Source organism: Ctenocephalides felis, unplaced genomic scaffold, assembly GCF_003426905.1.
Source record: "Ctenocephalides felis isolate EL2017-DRISC unplaced genomic scaffold, ASM342690v1 CF-g0.4_SCAFFOLD_01492, whole genome shotgun sequence".
NCBI lineage: Eukaryota > Metazoa > Arthropoda > Insecta > Siphonaptera > Pulicidae > Ctenocephalides > Ctenocephalides felis.
The window spans coordinates 11,292,074-11,312,511 of record NW_020537646.1 but is presented as its reverse complement, the minus strand read 5'-3'; the positions used below and the strand labels follow the sequence as shown (position 1 = coordinate 11,312,511).

General features: G+C 28.5%; 1 protein-coding gene across 1 annotated transcript in view; it reads right to left on the bottom strand.

The window, feature by feature from the left end:
- Positions 1 to 20,438, bottom strand: part of LOC113369856 (echinoderm microtubule-associated protein-like 2) — a 38,449-nt gene that overhangs the window by 13,937 nt on the left and 4,074 nt on the right. Inside the window, exons 2-6 of the mRNA XM_026610455.1 lie at positions 8,774 to 8,883; positions 3,231 to 3,461; positions 2,038 to 2,194; positions 1,131 to 1,361; positions 531 to 599 (exon numbers count right to left, since the gene is read on the bottom strand). Of these exons, the coding sequence (XP_026466240.1) occupies positions 531 to 599; positions 1,131 to 1,361; positions 2,038 to 2,194; positions 3,231 to 3,461; positions 8,774 to 8,855 (770 nt within the window). The 5' untranslated portion in view covers positions 8,856 to 8,883. The remainder of the gene's footprint in view (positions 1 to 530; positions 600 to 1,130; positions 1,362 to 2,037; positions 2,195 to 3,230; positions 3,462 to 8,773; positions 8,884 to 20,438) is intronic.

The window sequence follows — 20,438 nt, the reverse complement described above, 5'->3', positions numbered from 1 at the left end:
AAATGGCATCGGCTTTAAAAAGGAGGCAAGATTTTGTTGGTAACAAAATTTACAATCTACAATCGTACTTTTTTAATTAAAATCATTAAAATAATTCAATACTTCCTACTACATTTTCACAAAAATATGGTTGGACTCGTACCAGAATTGTAGTAGAATATTACTAGAGAAGAACTTGATTAGATTATCACATAATTCACTTATTACATTATTGTTAGATTTTTACCAGAAAAATATGAATGTTATTAAAATTATATTATTAGTAGATTCTCGCCTAATGGTTATGAGAATCCTATCAGAATCGTACCTGGTTATTGATAAAACCTATATTAAATACTTATCATTGCACCTTGCCGCATTTTAAAATTTTTTTAAGACATCATTAATGCGACGCAATCAATTAGAATTTACTTTGTGATATAAATAATAAATGAACGAAAATAAATAAGTAATTGCTCGACTAGATATAAACAACTGATTAGTAAAATTATAAATAAATAAAGCTAATAAACAAAAAAAATAACACATACCAACTTCTGGATGGCGTTCCATTTTGTGTGGGTTTACCATATAAATTCAATAAAGACTTTGTGTTGAATCTAGAAATAATATTATAAAAAAATAAAACAAACATATAAAAGAAATAACTAAAATAATTATAAAAATACGCCTGACTATCGTGATCAGTTGTGAAGATAATTCATACAACATTGCATTACAAACATTTTTGTATTTTTAACAATTTACACAAATTTTAATGGTTAATATAATGGTTAAGCAAAATTTGATATCTTCAATCAATATGTAAAATGATTTAATAGTTCAGTCATTTAGGCTTAAATTAGGTAAGAATCTCGAAATTCGAGATACCCAGCTGTAAGTATGTAAATACTTGTATATTGACACCCTAAAGTGGTCTCAAAACTACATATGGTATTGACACCCTACTATATGTAGGTTTTGAGACAACTTTAGGATGTCAACATACAAGTATTTACAGACTTACAGCTGGGTATATCTCGAATTCCGATGTGAACTTACTATAATGACTGGACCATATACTTGTTTATCTATGGACTGGACTATAAGTTTAATACTTGTAACAATATTTTCATTTATTTCAAACAAACCTCGATATGGAAGAATTGCCGCCAGCGGCTCCAAAATCTCCTGTAGAGCTCCACCGTTTTCCTAAAGAGGCTGTGGTACGCCTTGGAACCCTTGGAGGTGGTGCTCTGAGAGAGGGCGGTTGAACCGAGACACCACTTCCTGGTGATGGACTCGGAGCTGGTGATGCAGAACTACTGCTGGGACTATCTGAGTGCAGAGAGGTAGTAGACTGGTGATAATGGACGGAACGTCTGTGGATAAAAGATAATAGTCAGTTTTTGTAAAAAATAATATAAATGATATAATATCGATTTTATATATTGTAAAAAAATATTAGTTGCTATCAGGAAATGAAGTTCCATTCTTTCCAGCTAACTATGATTGACGAATATACTCTTCATGAAGAAGTTGAAGAATTTTTTGTATTGACGAATATATTCGTCGCGCTTTTAAATATTTGGTCAATATATAATAAATAGTTATAAGTGGCATTTTACTTCAAAACAAAATTGAATCTAAGGTCACAATTAACTGGCTAATAAAAATATTATATATCACAAATGAGATAACACAAATCGATATAATTATTTCCACTAAAACAATACATATCTTTATCATAGAATATAATCAAATGAAATCACTCTTGAAAAAGAGGTACCTATTAGTTTTTACAAATCAGTCAAAAAAATACTATGAAAGTATTCTGAAAATATATTGCAACTAGAATCGACAACTACTGTGTTGCCTTCTAAACATCCATCTTTTAAAAAATAATTTAGTTACTGAATATGTGCATAATACAAAGATTGTAATTCAACAAAAAAAAGGAAATAAGAAATGTACATTCCTTTTTTGCGTTTCTGTATTTAGCTTTACACCAATCAAACTGTATAAGCAAATATTTTAACTTTATTCAGATTTAACTACCTGTTCATAAGATTGCTATCAGAATTGGAATTGACACTGATTTTAGAATGTTCGTTGTGGTTATTAGTGCTGTTATGATATTCCAGTGTTCTGGAAGCACTAGGTGACCTCTGTGGACGGAGTTGGTAAATATTTGGAGTTCTTGGTGGAGCTGAACCTAGAAAAAGAAATAAATTAGAAGAATATAATAATAGATACAAAACTAATTTATAATCATAATATTAGTATAATCGGATACTGAAAACTGTTTTTCATTGCTCAGTTAATTTTGTATTTAACACGAATTTGGAAACTTATTGAATTCTTGCAAAGATAGGAAAATACAGATTAAATTTAGATAGAACACCCACTTGGCATGTGAGTGTAATAATAAAAAACAGCTAGTTAAATTGATTCGGAGACAATTGCACTGGCTTATTAGCTGGAAGTCGAAAGATTCTACAACTAATAAATTTCTAATTTGCAACACAATTATCAAGCCTATCTGGACTTACGGTATCCAATTATGGGGCGCAGTATACCAATCTAATATAACATTATTGCAAAGATTTCTAACTAACATTTTAAAACAAATTGCAAACGCTCCTAAATATGTACCCAATTGGGGAAGGTTGAATAGAATTAAAATTCGTATTGAGAGCAAAAAATTGAAGAAAGAGCATGAAAAAGTCAAATTGAAAGAAAAATAAGTGAAAGGAATTGAAGAAGAAAAAATAAGAAGAATGCAGATTTGCATATAGATTATACCGATTGAATAAGATAAAAACAAAATAGTATAGAATGTAAGTGAATAAAATGTTGTAGGTGGCTAAATGCTCGGAGAAAGCGAGGCCTAATAAAATTATAAAAAAATGTACCCAATTGGCTTTTATACCAAGATCTGCAAGTACCCACAATTGAACAATAATAATCGGTAAAAAATATGCTTTATTGTATCATAAGGTCTGTCAAAGGCCAGTTAAGGATAACTGGCTAACGCCATTTTATATTTGTCTAAAATTATGTCTAATTATTATAATAGTTATTATTAATAATTATTGAGTTGTTTTTCCAGCATGTCATTATAATATACAATGTCCCTATCACGGCTGACCATTTTAAACCAATAAATTTGCTAAATGTCTTGAACTGGACAGTTGTAAATATAAAAGTGAATAAAAAAAAATTATTATCAAATATGATTTATTATTTACCTAAAGAATTTCGAGCAGACAATGAATGTATGTTAGTGCCAACATTTCTTGCGCCGGTAGTTCCATTGGCTTCGGCTGTGCTGCGAAAGTTGTCGATGCGATTCAGGCGCCTCAACATATCAGCCAAGGTGCTCCGAAGACACACCAGCTCATCTTCTTGAGACAAAACCTTCCTTTCGAGGTCCATGACTCTCCCAAGAAGACCATGTTCATCTGACTCCGTCATTTCATCTAAAGTGAAGAGCATTACTTGTTAATTCGGCGGTGGATAAATATCAACTGATTAATATAATCCATAATTTTATAAACTAGCTGCCTGAGAAAATTCTGATTCATACTTAATCGCAATCAGTGACTCAGATATAAACAAAATTACGTGTACGATTGTAATAAAAACATATTAAGTAAACGTAATTATAGAAAATAAATAATAAACAATGTGAACCCGTGTTCGAAATTAACGGCGTATGATTAACTGGATTGTTTATTATCGCGACACATTCAAATCGAACAATTTATAATATATATTTCCCTTTCTAATATCCTGTTGGTGCATTTAACATTTGCTTTAATAAATGAAGATTTCTAATCCACGACAACTTGCTTTACCACTTTTTTGAAAAGTTGACCACAGTAAATCCTAAGACATAAATATAGGGTCTATAAGGGAATCAGCCAGTTCACTATCTGAGTAGTATTCAATCTTTAAAAAAGTTGTAGAATCTTAAGTAGTTTTTTATTCCATAGACAACAATTTCTGGGAAACACTTAAATCATTATTTGCAGTGTTATATTACGTAACAGAATATGCATTCAAGATTAGATATGCTAATCATAAAACATGCCGCATAGTGAGCATACTAACGCTATCAGCAAATTAGTTCTCGATTTTTTCCTGAATAAAATATCATATCAAGACAGAGCGTGTCTGCAGAAGCAGTAAACAAAGCGATGGTATTTTTCAGTCTAATGATAATGAATTTAATTATATGTGATATAACATTTATTAAGATATTAGTCGACAACAATGGATTATATAAACAACACTTTTTTGAAAGTGAAAGTGAAGTAAAATAAAATTAAAAATAAAACTGTACATTGTTCTTTTTAACCCTAGAACGGTATCTGCACGCCTCCAAGGCAGACAAGAATGAATGGTGATGGTACTTTTGCTATGAAAATTTTGCCTTTCTAATTGGAAAATTGCACTAATGCCCTTGCAAGGTCATTTTGTCTTGTAAACTTGGATATTGCTATCTACATTCTCAATTAAATCTAATGTTACTACTGCCTTATATCAGGCCGTCCGAAGCTATAATAAAATTGGATCTTCTGATTGGAAGCCTATAGCTCTTATTACTAAGTCACGTCAGCGTCTTATAACAAATATTAAAGTTGGGGCATTTATATTTCATTTAAAAAATAAATCATATTGAAACCGCTCTACAAGTTGATTGATACATAAAACTTGATAGCTATCAATTTACTTACGTCCTTATGAATATTTATGATAAACATATTCAAAATTCCTGCAAATGCATTCACAGTCCATTTCTTATTACACTCTTACATGTTATTAAAATTATTGTTATATAAGTGGTTTAATGGCCGGATCACGCATGCATACATTAATTTAAATTCATTTAAATTCATATAATCTAGTTTAGATGGTTATTTATTTATTATTTATGCATATGCATACAAAAAATGTTCAATTATTTTCTTTTCAAATGATAGAAAGCAAAACCTTAGCCGTTATTTAGTGAAACAACCATTGATAATAATAGATAAATTAGGTTTTACATTTATTGTAACAATTTATTTTTGTCAATCAAAACTGAAACAGTCTTAGTCAAACACATGGAAGTTTGGAAAAAAATGCAAAAAATGAATATGAAACAAAATAAGAAACCTAAAACTTAATAGTTACAATAATAATAATATAAATAGAAGGATGACATGGTAAATGCCTGCAGACTAATTCAAACCAGACACAATCCTTCATTCATAATTAGAAATTGTTACTCACAATATTAGTCAGTTTTTTAATGAAAAAAAATTTTTTTTAAAAAATCATGTAAAATTAAAACTACATTTCTTGTTTTAGTTATAGTGTCGAATGTACTCTTCTAGAGCCCATTTGTTGTTCACTGTGTAAACAAATTCCATTATCAATACCTCATATATTTTAATATCAATAACGATGTTGCATCATAAAACAATTATATGTGTACTTTTATACGTATCTTTTCCGTATTCGAAAGCGAAGACTTTCATATAGTGCAAAATCGTCACGATTTCATTTTTTATGTTATTCAACACTGTTTTCATGTAACGAGGAAATAACAGTGTTATCTTTTTCGCTTTATCAGCCAACAATCTGCTTTGTTTTTGTTACAATCTAACGATCGTTAATTTGATGGCAGGTTGGGTAAATGTTTGCTTGTTATCTAAAATATAGGTAGAAGTTTGACAGAAGACTGAAAACATCTCTTCTAGGTAGCAGGAGATAGGGAAAGAAATCTACTAGTAGCAGAAGTTGGAAAAAGATTTCTATTTGTTCTATCAGCCAACAATCTGCTTTGTTTCTGTTACAATCTAATGATCGACAATTTGGGTACAAGTTTGCTTGTTATCTAAAGCATAGGTAGAATTTTAGCAGAAAAATAAAAGGATCTCTACCAGTAGCATGGAATCTAGAAAGATCTCTACTTGTTCTATTTCTATATATAGTTGGGTAAATGCTTGCTCGTTATCTAAAGCATATGTAGAATTTTGATAAAAGACTGAAAACATCTCTTCTAATAGCAGGATATTTAAAAAAAATCTCTACTAGTAACACGAGATCTAGAAAGATCTCTACTAGCAGGAGAAGATCGAAAAAGATCTTCACTTTTTCTATCAGCCAACAATCAGCTTTGGTTACTATCTAAGGATCAACAATTTGATGGGAAAATGTTTGCTTGTTATCTAAGGCATATGTAGAATTTTGGCAGGATACTACACAGATCTCCACTAGTAGCATAAAATCTGAAAAATCTCTAATGGTAGCAGGAGATCTAAAAAAGTTTCTACTAGTAGCAGGAGATCTATAAAGATTTCTGCTAGTAGCAGAGAATCTAAGAAGATCTCTGCTAGTAGCAGGAGAATTAAAAAGATCTCTACTAGTAGCAAGTTATCTGAAAAGTTCTCTGCTAGAAGCAGGGGATTTAAAAAGACCTATACTATTAACAAGAGATCTAAAAAGATCTCTACTAGTCTATCTATATAAACTATAAATTGCGAAGTATATTTCAAAAAATGATTTTACTTACAGTTTGCTCTATAAAACATTATAATAATGTTTTAAAAATTAGTCACTCCAAAGATTACTTCATAGTACAGACATTGATAGATAATGCTCATATTAAAGAAAATCATGAACGTTCACTTTTTTTAGAAAAAAAAACTGCATCCAGAACTTGTTGATTACATTCATGTAGCACATATGAGTATTAACTAAAACTTTCAACTACAGTTGGAAAAAATATACCATTTGTAAAATTGCTATCCATAAATTACAAGTTTTATTTGCAACGACCCTTAAACACAAGGCGCACAAGCAAAATCTAATTTCCTTAATGCTCCTAATTTAACCTAATGCATTTAGGTCAGTGAAAAATGCTTTTAAGTACAAGTACTGATATAAAGGCAGATTAAAAAGTATGGTCAAGAACGTATTAAGGCTATCAGTCTGATTAGGCAAAGTGCATAAATAGAAAAAAATAGTAAAAAACTTTATAGTTCTGCATTTTAAATTTTTTTTTATCCTAGGACGTATTTGCTAAATATTTGTGTAAACTCCATGCACCCAAATATGCTATTTTATCTATTCACTGGATATGCAAATTGTGAACTACCGTAATTGTGAATGAATAGTGAAATAACAGTACTAAGTTTATTCGCAACATTTAGAAAAATATCAATTTTTAATGATACAGATATTGAAATAGAACAGTTATCACTTATAGAATCATCCTAAGAAAGTTTCTATAGGTTTACAAAGTTTTATAGATGTTAAAAATTGATTTTGAAATAAATATGGCTAAACCACAAAGACATTTTTGATCGACACCATAGAAAGTGGTAATTTTGGAGATATTTTCGTTGCAGAAACCACAACCTTCAATATAAAATTAGATAGTGCTTATAAATATAAATGTATGATTAAAATAAAAATCCGACAGAAATAGTCTATATTATTTCCACTATATCGTTCTCATTTTGAAATACAGAAACTTCATTATCGACAATAATTTAATTTTTTTAGACGTTTTTTTTTCTTTTATTTGTATACAGTATTCTGTTTTATAAAATTGTGAAGGTAACATTAATTACGAATTAGTTTTATATAGAAAACTTGTCCATATTAGAAAAATATATCTTATTGTAAGAATGACTAAAATATTTTTTTTTATTAAGAGCATTCTCTAAGTAATTGTTGGTAGTCCTTTCCACTCGCTAATTGCGAGATTAATATGATTATGCCCCATGAGCAGCGGCGGCAGCCAAGTGAAAAGGGTTCCATTTATAATATTCGTTTTATAAATGAAACTGAAAAATTCTTTGGTACCGTCTTCGCACAACTAAATTTATAAGCGCATCAAAAAACTTTACATAATTATCAATCATTACATTTCATGTCAATCTATCATAAACTTAAAACTTGATTTTTATGCGTTTTTGCACGCTTCATAATATTCCATACATTGTGAATAAATTCAGTAGTGGGTAAATGTCGACAGCTATTATATAAATGCCACGGCTTCCAGTATATGCATATTAAATGTTAAAATAAATGCTGTTCTAATGAGAACATCGGGTTTTTAGATAACCTGATTAGTTGGCCTAATTCTGCATATAAGATATTGTATGAGAATTTATAGAAGGAAGTGGAAGAGACATTAAATGTATCGGTAATAAATGATAATCAAATTTCATATTTAATGATTATAAAATTCTTCTGTGCGGATGTATGAATTCAAATTCCTTCTTCATGGTTACTCAAATTTTGATAAATCTTTTTGGAGTTTGTTAAGGAAAATTTTTAAGATGTCACGAATTATAAAACTATAGTAATATTGTAGAAATAAATGGGAAAAAATGCAAAAAACAACATATCATTGTTTAACATTAGAAACATTTTGATACATGAGAACTGTCATCTGCCAGAAATTTGAATTCAGTTCATTTGAATTATGAGCCTGGACAATATTAGAATATAATATATTCATGATTTTGAGTAATAAAAATGTACTTACGATAAAAATCTACTTTAACAATGATTTTTTGCGGAATTAACTTAGGAAATCCATGTTTTAATAATGTGACTTGCTCGAGAGTTGGAAAAAAATTTAGTATGAAATTTTTTGGTGCAGCTTCTTTTGAATAAAATCACAAATATTCGCAATAATTTTGAAACAGAATATATGTTTCACATAAATACTAAATCATATGAATATTATAAATTTCAACAAAAATTGAAATTAAATTAATAAACTAACCAGTATAGCCTAAGTACTGATAATCTGTCTCGAAAGTTGTATCATTGCCTGGCTTCATCTTGATAGGCTTCAACTCGGACATTGCTTTTAGGTCGTAAGGCACATAAAACCTGAAAAAAAATTTAATAATTAATTTTATCATCATTAAATACACATCAAATTCTTAGTTAGATAATATATTGACCAGACCGTTTATTATCACGCCTAAAAAGATTAATAGTGATTAATCGAGTATCTATTTGCGTATGATGATATTTTATTTCTTCTGCAGATGATTTACAATTTTAGTATTATTTACAATTTTACATAACCGTGGTGGTATTAACTTATGATCCGTATAACATCATAATTTAATCTAATCTCGACAATCGTATTAAAAACAAAGAGCACAATAAATATTTTTTAAATATCCATTGTATTGATAACAAAATACTCATAATTTAATTGATGATAAGTAGGTGCGTAGTGGGAGAAACAAATAAAATAAATATTATAATGTTATATTATATATATATATATATATATATATATATATATATAAATTAAGGTGGTCCTTAATAGGGACATTTTCGAATTTCCTTGCTCCCAAGGGCTGAATTGGTTCCAAATTAATAAAAAAACAATTCTCTGAAAGTTTTAGCTCTTAATATTGTCTTTTAGATAGAGCGCAATTCAATCAAACTTCGTACGGAAATAGCATGGAAAAAAATTTGAAAAATAAAAAAAAAAAATAAAAACTTAGCGACAAATGAATTAAAAGTGAAAATTTGTCTAATAGAATTTTTGAAATTTTTTTCATGCTATTTTCATACAAAACTTTGATTGAATTGCGCTCTATCTAAAAGACAATATTAAGAGCTAAAACTTTCAGAGTATTATTTTTTATCAATTTGGAACCATTTGAGCCCTTGGCACTCTTGGCAGCAAGGAAATTCGAAAATGTCCATATTAAGGACCACCCTAATATGTATACATATATATTTATACAGTTTCTTCAGGCTTTAATAGAATAAAGAAATTTAATTTCAATATGAGTTAAAATTTCGCATGTTTTATATTTTTATTCAAACTTGCTAACAAGAAAATTGAGGATTTAATGCTTGAAGATAGTTCTGTACCTTGTTTCTAAAAATTGGTTTCAGATTTAGACTTTTACTTTTATTTTACAACGTAATTATATTCCAAACAGAATCCTTCATCACGACACCAAGAAATAATAAAAGAAGACTCACTGCTATCTGAATTAATTAACCAAAAGTAAAAAGGCTTAAAAGGACAAACCGAATAGAACTCTGCTACGTATAGAAATTTAATTTAATATATCTTTTTTATTTAAAATAAAAAGCTATTTTCACTCTAACCAAGTCCTAATATTATTTTTCATTTAAAATACAAGTAACGCTGGTATCTTCTATTCATTGTCATTTGCCTAAAATATTTTCTTTATTAAATTTCCTGGATGTCAACTAAGGACAGTTGATAATTATATGGTAAAATACATATAAAAAAATTAATTTGTATAAAATAAGTTTGTTAAATAAACATCAATTGCGTAATTTAAAATCATAGAAGACAGCGTTGAATAATTTTTTTTTTTTGGCAACTTCGGTTCAAAATACCATCATCGCAAAAAATACCAGCATTCTTCATATTGTTCATAATATACTGGATGTCTAATGTGCCCAGTCAATGGTGAATTTAGAATGAAGCAGACCGGTTCCACGGTTCTATTAAAAAACACATCCACCGATTTGAAAATAAATTAAGTATTTTCTCACAATCAGAAGTAAACGTGAGAAAATATTACAGTAATTATAAAACAACAGTACGCTCACTTGTTGAATTTATAACAAATTTCAAACTATCTAACTAAATGTATCTCATGAATAAAACATTCTGGAGATAATATAGAGAAAACTAGATTGTTCGCAAATATTTAGACGAGGAAACGACATCAATTGATGAATGGATGGATCTTTTGGATATATATATATATATATATATATATATATATATATATATCCAACAGTATGTGTACATATCAACTTTCAATTCAAGTCTATTACATAAGATATTTGAACAAAGTCAAGGTGTCAATATTTTACCAAGGTGCATATACTCTACCAAGTACATGGCATTTTATTTCAAGATTAGGTATGCCTCCGGTTAAATTGGAATATTTGCAAATTGTTATTTTAAATTTACGTCGGTATTTAGAATGTAGTATGTAATCATTCACTTCAGAAAGTGATTAATTAATTATTTCTCAGACCGCAAATAATTATGTGATATCTCGGACTAAGATCTTAGAAAGTGGATCAAATATGGAGTTCAATATGAATTAAAATTGAAAGTAGCAGTAAAAAATTCAAGAATTCTATATTTATTTTGATCATATAAAAATATAGAGTAGCCAAACAAATCTACATCACATCATTATTATTGTTATTATTATTATAAGATGTATAATGTCGCTAAACTGCGTTGTGAAATAAATAACGTAGTAAATTTTAGAAGTGTATATAAATATCATTAAAAAATCATACTTAAGTGCAACCAAGCAATTTTTTATCGTTAAATATAAATAGTCATGTAAAATATGAAATAAATCGATTTATTGGCATATAAAAGTCGTAATTACTAAATCTGGTCGATTTGGTACTACATACCTAGTTGACTAATTTGATAATCACCAAACCACACCTGTAAGATGATTGACCATAAAATCTCTCTAAATAATGCATTAATTGACTATTATCCGCATTTAAATTACGATATTTTATAGTATAGAATCTTAAACTCATCCACTGATTTTGAATCTTCTGAACACTTTTTCCATATTTTTCCAAAAATCCCATTTCCTTTAACACTAATAATACATAATGGGTAGTACTGCCCTAAGGCAGGTCTGTGAGTTGCGTTAAACTCCAACTCGATTCAGGAAAGAAGTAGTGTCAGAGTTTTCAATTGGAAACATATTTTGATCTATATTTTCAATTAAAAATGAACTTCGATTTATCTTTAACACTAGACTCAATAAAAATTTCATGACTATGTACATTGATACATACAATGGCGATGTCACTTGATCAAGTGGTGAAAAATGATCATTTTGAATTTTTTTATAATAAACACAGCATTTAAATTGCCTTACCTATTTTCTTTTTAAAAAAATCCATTATTTGTATGAGCCAAATTGGCTCACTTAAATAAAAATAGGTATATAATCAATATAAGTAAATCTAGTGTTAATTCCTATTTTATTTAGTTAAATAAATTAGCAATGATATTTTATTTTGCTATTTCATTTCGTTAAATATGATTCTTGAAATTGATGTAAACCGATAAAATATGATTTGGAAGAAGAAATTTTAATACCGTTAGATATTTCTTATAAGAAGTCTAATGTTTTGATCAAAAGAACTTGTTCTCAGTAGGAAAATTTTCAATACAAAGCTTTCAATAATTATATAGATTGTGGAACATAGACAATCTCTCAATTATGAGCATAAGTAATTTTTCAATATGGAGGCATATAACTATTAATTCTCAAATAGGAAATAGAAATGAATATCAGATGAAATGTAACTTGAAAAACAACCTTAATGAAGTAAGTAAGTGAAAATTCGTAAAAATTCCTCAAAGTAATTTTGAGGAATTCTTTACAGGAGGATAATTTTGAAACCTAAGCAATCCTCTTTACAGTACAAAATTGTAAGGGGGCGTCCATTAATCACGTGAGGTTTTTTAAGTAAGTAGGGGGGCGGATTTGACAAAAAATCACAAAAAATCAGGGGGGGTTCCAAAATTTCTTAAAAAATCGATCACGAGGAATCAATCTAAATAAGAAATAAAACTGAGTCTATTTTAAAATTCATAATCTATCCGTGTTATTTAATAAATCCCGCATTGCAGATTACGTGTATCGAATCATCTAATAAACGATTTCATATTTCGTGACTTACACAATTTAGCACATACGGTGCTAAATCTATTAATAACACAAAGTACTTGAATTATTTATCTTATCATACGAAATGTTCGAAACATAGATCGTTATGCAAATTTTTGTCAGCTGGAATTATCGTTAGACTAATATTTAATTTATTGAATTGGCGTCACCAGTGCCAAAAATAAGATTAAATTACTTCAGTAAATTCCTCAAGAGTCAAAAATTCTTGTATATACTCTATATTATTTGGATATTGATATGTAAACTTATTTATAATATTACTTTATTTTTGAATAAAAAAGAGTTATTTACTTGCATTACTAAACTATTCAGCATATCACGAAACAATTTTTTAAATTTTCCTAAAAAAATATTTTTTGTTAAGAATATTTTTTACTTACATAGAACAGGTCACCACTTTATAGCTCAAATAATTTAGAAATATCCTTACTGATATGTTTTTCATATAATATAGCAATAAAGTAGTATGACCTTTAATAGCTCTACTAATCCATCAAAGTAATGAATAATATGTTTTTCATCGATAAACGTATATAAACTAACTTTAATATGAGTCATTTCAAAATATACTTTAATTTATCAACTTTAAATAATTCCACGTTAACTGTTTTCAAATAACAAGGTGATATACGTTCATTTACAATATTTGTATGAATCATAATAATCAGAACTATTTCAAAACTCGATGAATTAATTTTGAAAAAAATAAGTTCAATATAAAATGGTGTTTTGATTTTGTGAACTTCGAAAGTGTTTTTATTCTTTGTATTTGCTATAAAAATACAAAAACCTGTTTGGGCAAGCAGACACATAAAAACAATAGATTTAAATTTTGCAAGACATTAATGATCAATCAAATAAATCGGTGATAAAGTCAATGCAAATTACAAAATTATAATAATAAAACTATGTTTAAAAATGTTTATACATTTTACAGATTTGCTTGTTTTCGAGCCTTATAAGTTTTAATCGAATCAAAAAATCGTCGATCAAGAGCAAATTTTATGTATTATTATCATCATTAGTTCTAGATTAAGGTGTAAAATCATTGTAGATTATATATTGAAAGTTGAGTTCAATTGATGGTGTATATCATTTTTGCTATCAAACGAACCTTCTCTTAAATCGTAATAATAAATCAAGATTTTAATAATTAATTGATCCTTTTGTTAAACTTAGGGTGAAACTAGTAAAAATCAATATTTTTTTCGTTTCCACTTGAATTTTTAAGTTATGCCATAATTGTATTATTTATAACAATAGCAGTTTTATCTTAAGGAATTTTAATTTATTAATAAAACTAAATTTTCTGCTTCTGCTCATAAAACCATATCGAAATACCTATCTCATTACTGGTATTGTGCGCAATTTGCTTTGCAACATAAAGTATTGTAACTTATTACTATGTCTTCGCCATAAAAGCCATTTGGCAATCTCAGTTTTTTATTTCTTCCTGTGTAATTCGATCCAAGATGATTTTTTGTTTGTGATATTGTATATGTCAACGTTCTCAAACTCGCCTTTTTTGGATATTCATCAAAGATTTTATTTGTTTGTACAAACGTAATCGCATGTGAAATATGAAAGCATTTTTTAGCGGACGCAATTAACGTTTACGTAATACGGTAATGTTCATTTGTTGAACATCATATAATGTTATACCATATCGTATTACATCATTTACCAGTTTAAATTTTTTGTCATTGAAAGCTTTTTCTATTTATAGTTACCACTATTTTAAATATATTCTAGCTTACATTATACTTATTAAGTGATAATTATTAAACATTTAAATTACATCAATTATTTGAAAATCATAAGCATTCAAAAATTATATGTATGCTCGGTTAGCATGGTCTTAAATTGTTTAGTATTTTTTAAGTTATTTTTATCTTGATGAAAGCGTTTACTCAGGTTTCAGCTAGTTCCTCCGATATAAAAAGGCTTGCAATTAGAGCAATTAATCTGATATACTAAGTGCCTGAGACAGTGAGAATTAAACTTGGATTTAATTTGTGTAAAAATGGAACTAAGGGTTGTATCGCAATTAAACACCAGCACACAATTTATATAAATATATATATATATATATATATATAATTTTAAATACTTAATATGTATATAATTATTATTACCATGTTTTATTGCAATAATTATAATTATTTATCGATTACACAAGGTTTTGCTGAATCCATTCCGAAGCACCAACTTATATGTTAATTTTAAATCTACAATAGATCATAACTATAGGAAGAATATTAGTAGCTATTGTTCTCAGTGCATAATTTCTATACGATTTGCCCATTGGCAAACTGCATTTTTATTCTAAACATGAGTCATGTTTTAATTATAAATCGAATTGATTGATAAGTTCTCTAAGGTGAGCATGAGTTGTAATATCGAGAAATGTAAATATGTAAACCGTCTTATCGTGAATTGGAAAATTTAGTGATTCTATGGTTTAAAATTTTGCTGTTGTTGAATAATTTATAATTAATGATGAATTAAATATTTATAAAATCAATAAATTGCAGTTATATTTATAGAGAAATCGGTTAATCAATAAGAAGCCGATCTTGTACATAAAACATGTAACCGTTATACGCCTCACTTACTAAATATACATTCTTCGTCGTCAACATTCGAATAATTCCCTAATTTTTTATATAATGAATTGTGAATATGGAAAGTTAAAAATAATTATTTTATTGAATTAGTCGCCAGTGGAATTTTGCCTTGAGGCAAGTTATATGAACTTCCGGATGTGTGTAAATAACCGATACAATTTTAAATTTTGGCGGTCTCTGAACTTTAATGAAACTCTTTAATGAAATGTAGATAAAAATATTTCCAGCAAAATAGCTGCATTATGTTAAAAATATACCATCACTATTAGAAAAAATGTTATAAAAAATAAATCAAATAAAGATTGTGATATTGAATCATTGATTTGCCTTTTGAAAAAGCCACGCAGGTAAGAAGAGATATTATCACAACAACTTATGGAACTCTTAAAACAATATGAATAATAATGTAAGTTCTATTTGTTGTTAAAAAAATTAAAAAAAGGTAATACTATTGAAGAAATGGCTTCTGCGAGGATTACTGGTTAGAGCTTTGACCTTCTGATAAGTCCTGATGATGCTCTAATAAAGAAAAAACTATTGGAAAAATATATAAAATAACTATCTGATAATAATCACTAGAATTAGTATAATATATATTAATAAATCGAAATTTGGCTTAAAGCAAATTGCATAAAACTAATCTACATCGTTTGTAACCATCTGCAAATCTTAAAAATCTGTCTTTATAGTTTCCTCAAAATAAAAATAAAATATTGTCTATTTATTAACTTCCTGAAAGAGCTCATGTTTTCACCAGATTATTCAATTATATAAATGCATATTTTCGTGACGTTTCAAGTGATTCTGAATATTTTGACACCAAATTTAGAAAAAGTATATACGTAGGCCAAAATTTGACCTTTCATGACCAAAAATTAATACAAAATATATTCATCTTCCATTTAAAGCATATGCAATCAAAAAGTCCATAATTCCTCCATGGCTAAATAGTAAATTTCAAGAATGTTACTTCTTGTCTGAATGAATGACAATACAATGAACGTAGGCGTAATAAGTGCCGTAATGGAAAATAATGAAGTATTCTGAGTAAATATACTTAAGCTGACGTAACTGTTTTATATCTTCTTGAATAGCATAATATATTGTATGTAAAACTGAAAAATACATAGTCTAAATCAAGCAATATCTTTGTAAGTAACCTTATTAGTTTGCATAAACTGCAGAAGTATTTTCGCCAATAGCTATTCTCATCGATCGTTTTCTCACAGATTTGTCTTATTGTCTGCCAAAAATAGAGCAGGTCTTACTTAATCGGCGAAAGCAGATTAAGTTCACGTAATTTTACGATATATAATCCGGCGACATTTCTTTAATAATGTGAGCAATAACAAATTTTATCACAGACATAAATCTTTCTGGTCTGATGACGGCGCCATCGTAAGCGAATATTAATGATCTGATTATAAAATACCGATCACTGTGATGCAAATATTTGGAGAATTCGCACATTGTCGCAAAACGCTCAAGGGCTTTAAGTAATATGATATTACATAAAAAATGGTAGAATCAGAGAACACTTTGATTAGATCATCATTCAATTGCAATATCTATAGTAATATAATTTATTTTACTAAATTGATCAAGCAAAGTTAGTTTGTAAGTTTTGATGAATTTAATGTAATAAGTAATGATGTAAAATTTGATGTATTGAGCTATATTTATATCTATCAATTGATTGTACTAAGCTCAGAAAATGGCAATACTTTAAATAGAGAATAGATCGAAGATGCAATTTTTTTTTAATATGTAGTAATTTTTACACCTGTCCTGAAATGGACAATAAGTAAAACCGAAGGGAAAAAATAGCTAGAAACTATAAAATCTTCTTACCATTGTCAGAGATTTTGAAAATTGGCATAATTGACATTGAAGATTTTTATATATTATACAAATATGTATATGTAGCATAGCTATGTACGGATCAGAGACATGGACTCTGAGAAAAGCCGACAAGAACTATCTGAAGAGTTTTGAAATGTGGTGCTGGAAGCGAATGGAGAAAATAAAATGAACTCACAAGATAACTAATGAGGAAGTCCTGAGAAGAGTGAGCGAACAAAGGATTATGCTAAGCACGATCCTGTAAAGAAAAGGAAACTGGATCGGACCCATTCTTTAAAAAGAGTACCTCCTACACGACGTCATTGAAGGCAAAATAGAAAAACTGAAATTATTATTATTGATTATGTATTTAATGTGCTATTATTAAATCAACTATTAATATTTGTTTTTTAGCAATCAAAACTTGAAAATCCTATGAGCTGCTATGGTAATGTCTCCTAGCTAAAATGCATTAGGATGAAATGCATTTTTTAGAAAACAACCCAACAGTGAGTCCAATTTTATTTGATTTATTTTTATTATTAAAACTTCTCTAATACTGAACAATATTTTTAAATACTGAAAAGCTATTTTCACTGACAATGGTTGTTTTGGATCTTAGAAAAAGGAATATCACTAATTCTTGATATCAGGATGATCGGGTAGATATTACACTTGGATCTTCGGTTTGTAAGGGACTATTAATTTACACAATATTTTCTGACTAATATAGAGATCAATTTCGGCGCCAGACATGCATTATGTTATATATAAAAGGGTTCAAAACAAATATAATTTGATATAGACGTAATATAATATGATAGAGTGTGATGTCATCATGAAAATGAAGGCGTATCATGTCAAGCAGAAAATGAATGAGCGGTAAAATCCGATAACATTTCATATTTTAGAATATAATCTGAAGTTTTTGTTTATTCGATTTCCATATAAGTTTGAAGAAATTTAGCAATTGTAACATATATTGAAATAAAAAAGAAAAGTTTGAAGAAAGCAAGTCTCGTCTGGTATCTGGAAGCAAGTTTTCTCATTTTTTCTGATAGTCTGTACATATTGGAGTCTTGGTAGATCAGCCAATTTGGGACATACTTGGGTGCCCCCAATACTTCTTTAAAAAATTTATTTCGTGACCTTTGCAAAAATTTTATGTTGGTTTGACTTGAAAATCAATCTTGAATATGTCTGTGAGAATTTGTTTTCAATGTAAAGTATACACAAGATTTAATATAAGCATATCAATATATAGAAACATCCTGAAAACATGAATTCATAACTAATTATAGTTGAGTCCTTTACTATGTGAACTAGAAACAATTTCTGTTCCAATCATCCTACATCTAATCAATTAACTAATTATGTCTTCTAATTACTCTTTCGAAATCAATTTTGTCATTTTGTAATCCTCGAACTGTTGACAACATCCCATGTGGCAGAAAAAACAGTACGTGAGCGTTTGCAAAACGCGTCGGCCTCATATGCCATTGCTGGTTTAGCACAATGGACAATGTACGACCTCAAAAATTCAACAATGAAATAACTAACGAATCACACTAACGTGCCTTGCATAGTAATAATCATCTAAATATTGAATCAGTAGATAGATGTGATATATATTTTTCGAATATGAATTTTGGTAAAATAGTATAAATAGTATAAATATATTAATTGAAGGCTTTGCTGAAGTAGGAAATATAGGCAAAGTATTACTACGCTTCCGCGGGGGATGAGTTACATAAAAGTTGAGCGTAGTGCGAAACAGCGCTAAACGAGGCTATGTTTACATGGAAATATTGGGGTTAGGGGAAGATGGCTAGAAAATTGGTCATGTATTGAATTTAAAAAGTATATTTTTTTTAATAAAAGAAAACCAAATATTTATATCTTAAAGCCCAAATTAATATCACATTGATATATCTTGCAAAAATAGAAACAAAACTAATGGTGTATGGCATGGTGCCTTAAGGCAAATTCCTAGAACTTCCCGTACCGTAACAAAATGTTCGAGGAATATCAAATGTTTTCAAATAGATTATTATAAATACTGTAACATTGTCTAATATTTATAAGAATTATATAGGTAAACTGAATTGCAAAGTTAAAATTATTTATTTAAAGTATATAAGTGAGCTTTAGAACTTTAGCCAAAATTAAAATTAAATTTTGAATTATTTTAATTATTTAATTTTAATTTTTTTTCCAAAAGCAATTGTTTTGTCAAAACAAGCAGGAAGTGTTTTGAATCATTCAAATCGGATGCTTAGGTCTCTCAAAACTGCCATTTTTTGTACATTTAGCTCAGTATCTTCGAAATGACCAGACCTACGTTTGCCAAAAACTAATCACCAATTCTCCTAATCATTACAAACTGAATATTTTTTGGATCATTCAAATCGGATACTCCGTTATCTCAAAAACTCGATTTGTATTTTCTGCACTCTTTGCTCAGTATCTCCGTAACGGCTGGACCTGCCTTCGCCAAAAATTATTCACCACTTCTCCTAATCATTACAAATTTAATATTTTATGGATTATTCAAATCGGATACTCCGTTCTCTCAAAAACTCGATTTCTATTTTCTACACTCTTCGCCAAAAACTAATTAACTATTCTAACGTGGACAAAAATTTGCGGACATACAAAAACACACACACAGCAATTTTTTCTGAGGTATGATTAAATGTTCAGAAACTTCTGAAAAGTGATGATATGCAAAAAAATCATTTGGTTGCTTTGACTTGAAATTGGTTGGTTCGATTCGAAAGCTCTTACCACTAATCCTCCTTGTCTACTAGTGGTAAAAGCTATGGAATTAGAAACAGAATGTCCAAGTTCTATACTCGCCTGGGACAGCCTGATAACAAGCATAAAAAGCCAGATCAGCACGAAAATTCATCATTCAACTTATGAATAATTGGCATAAAAAATTGAAACAACAGTAAGCATTGGACTTAATTTTAACTTACATTGTGCATTATTTCATGTAGTAAAGAATAATTGGCTGGAGTTCTTAAATATCGCTCTTTTATATATTGTCTAAATTGCTAATAGAAATAGGGCTCTATTTCTGCTAGCTAAAATGTAATAGAGTTCAAAATAAAAAATCAATATAATGTCTTGAGCTCGATAAAAACAAAAAAAATCATGTTTTATATATCAATTAATTCAAATAGAGTTCTGTTACAGAAACCAAGCCCGAGCATGCTTT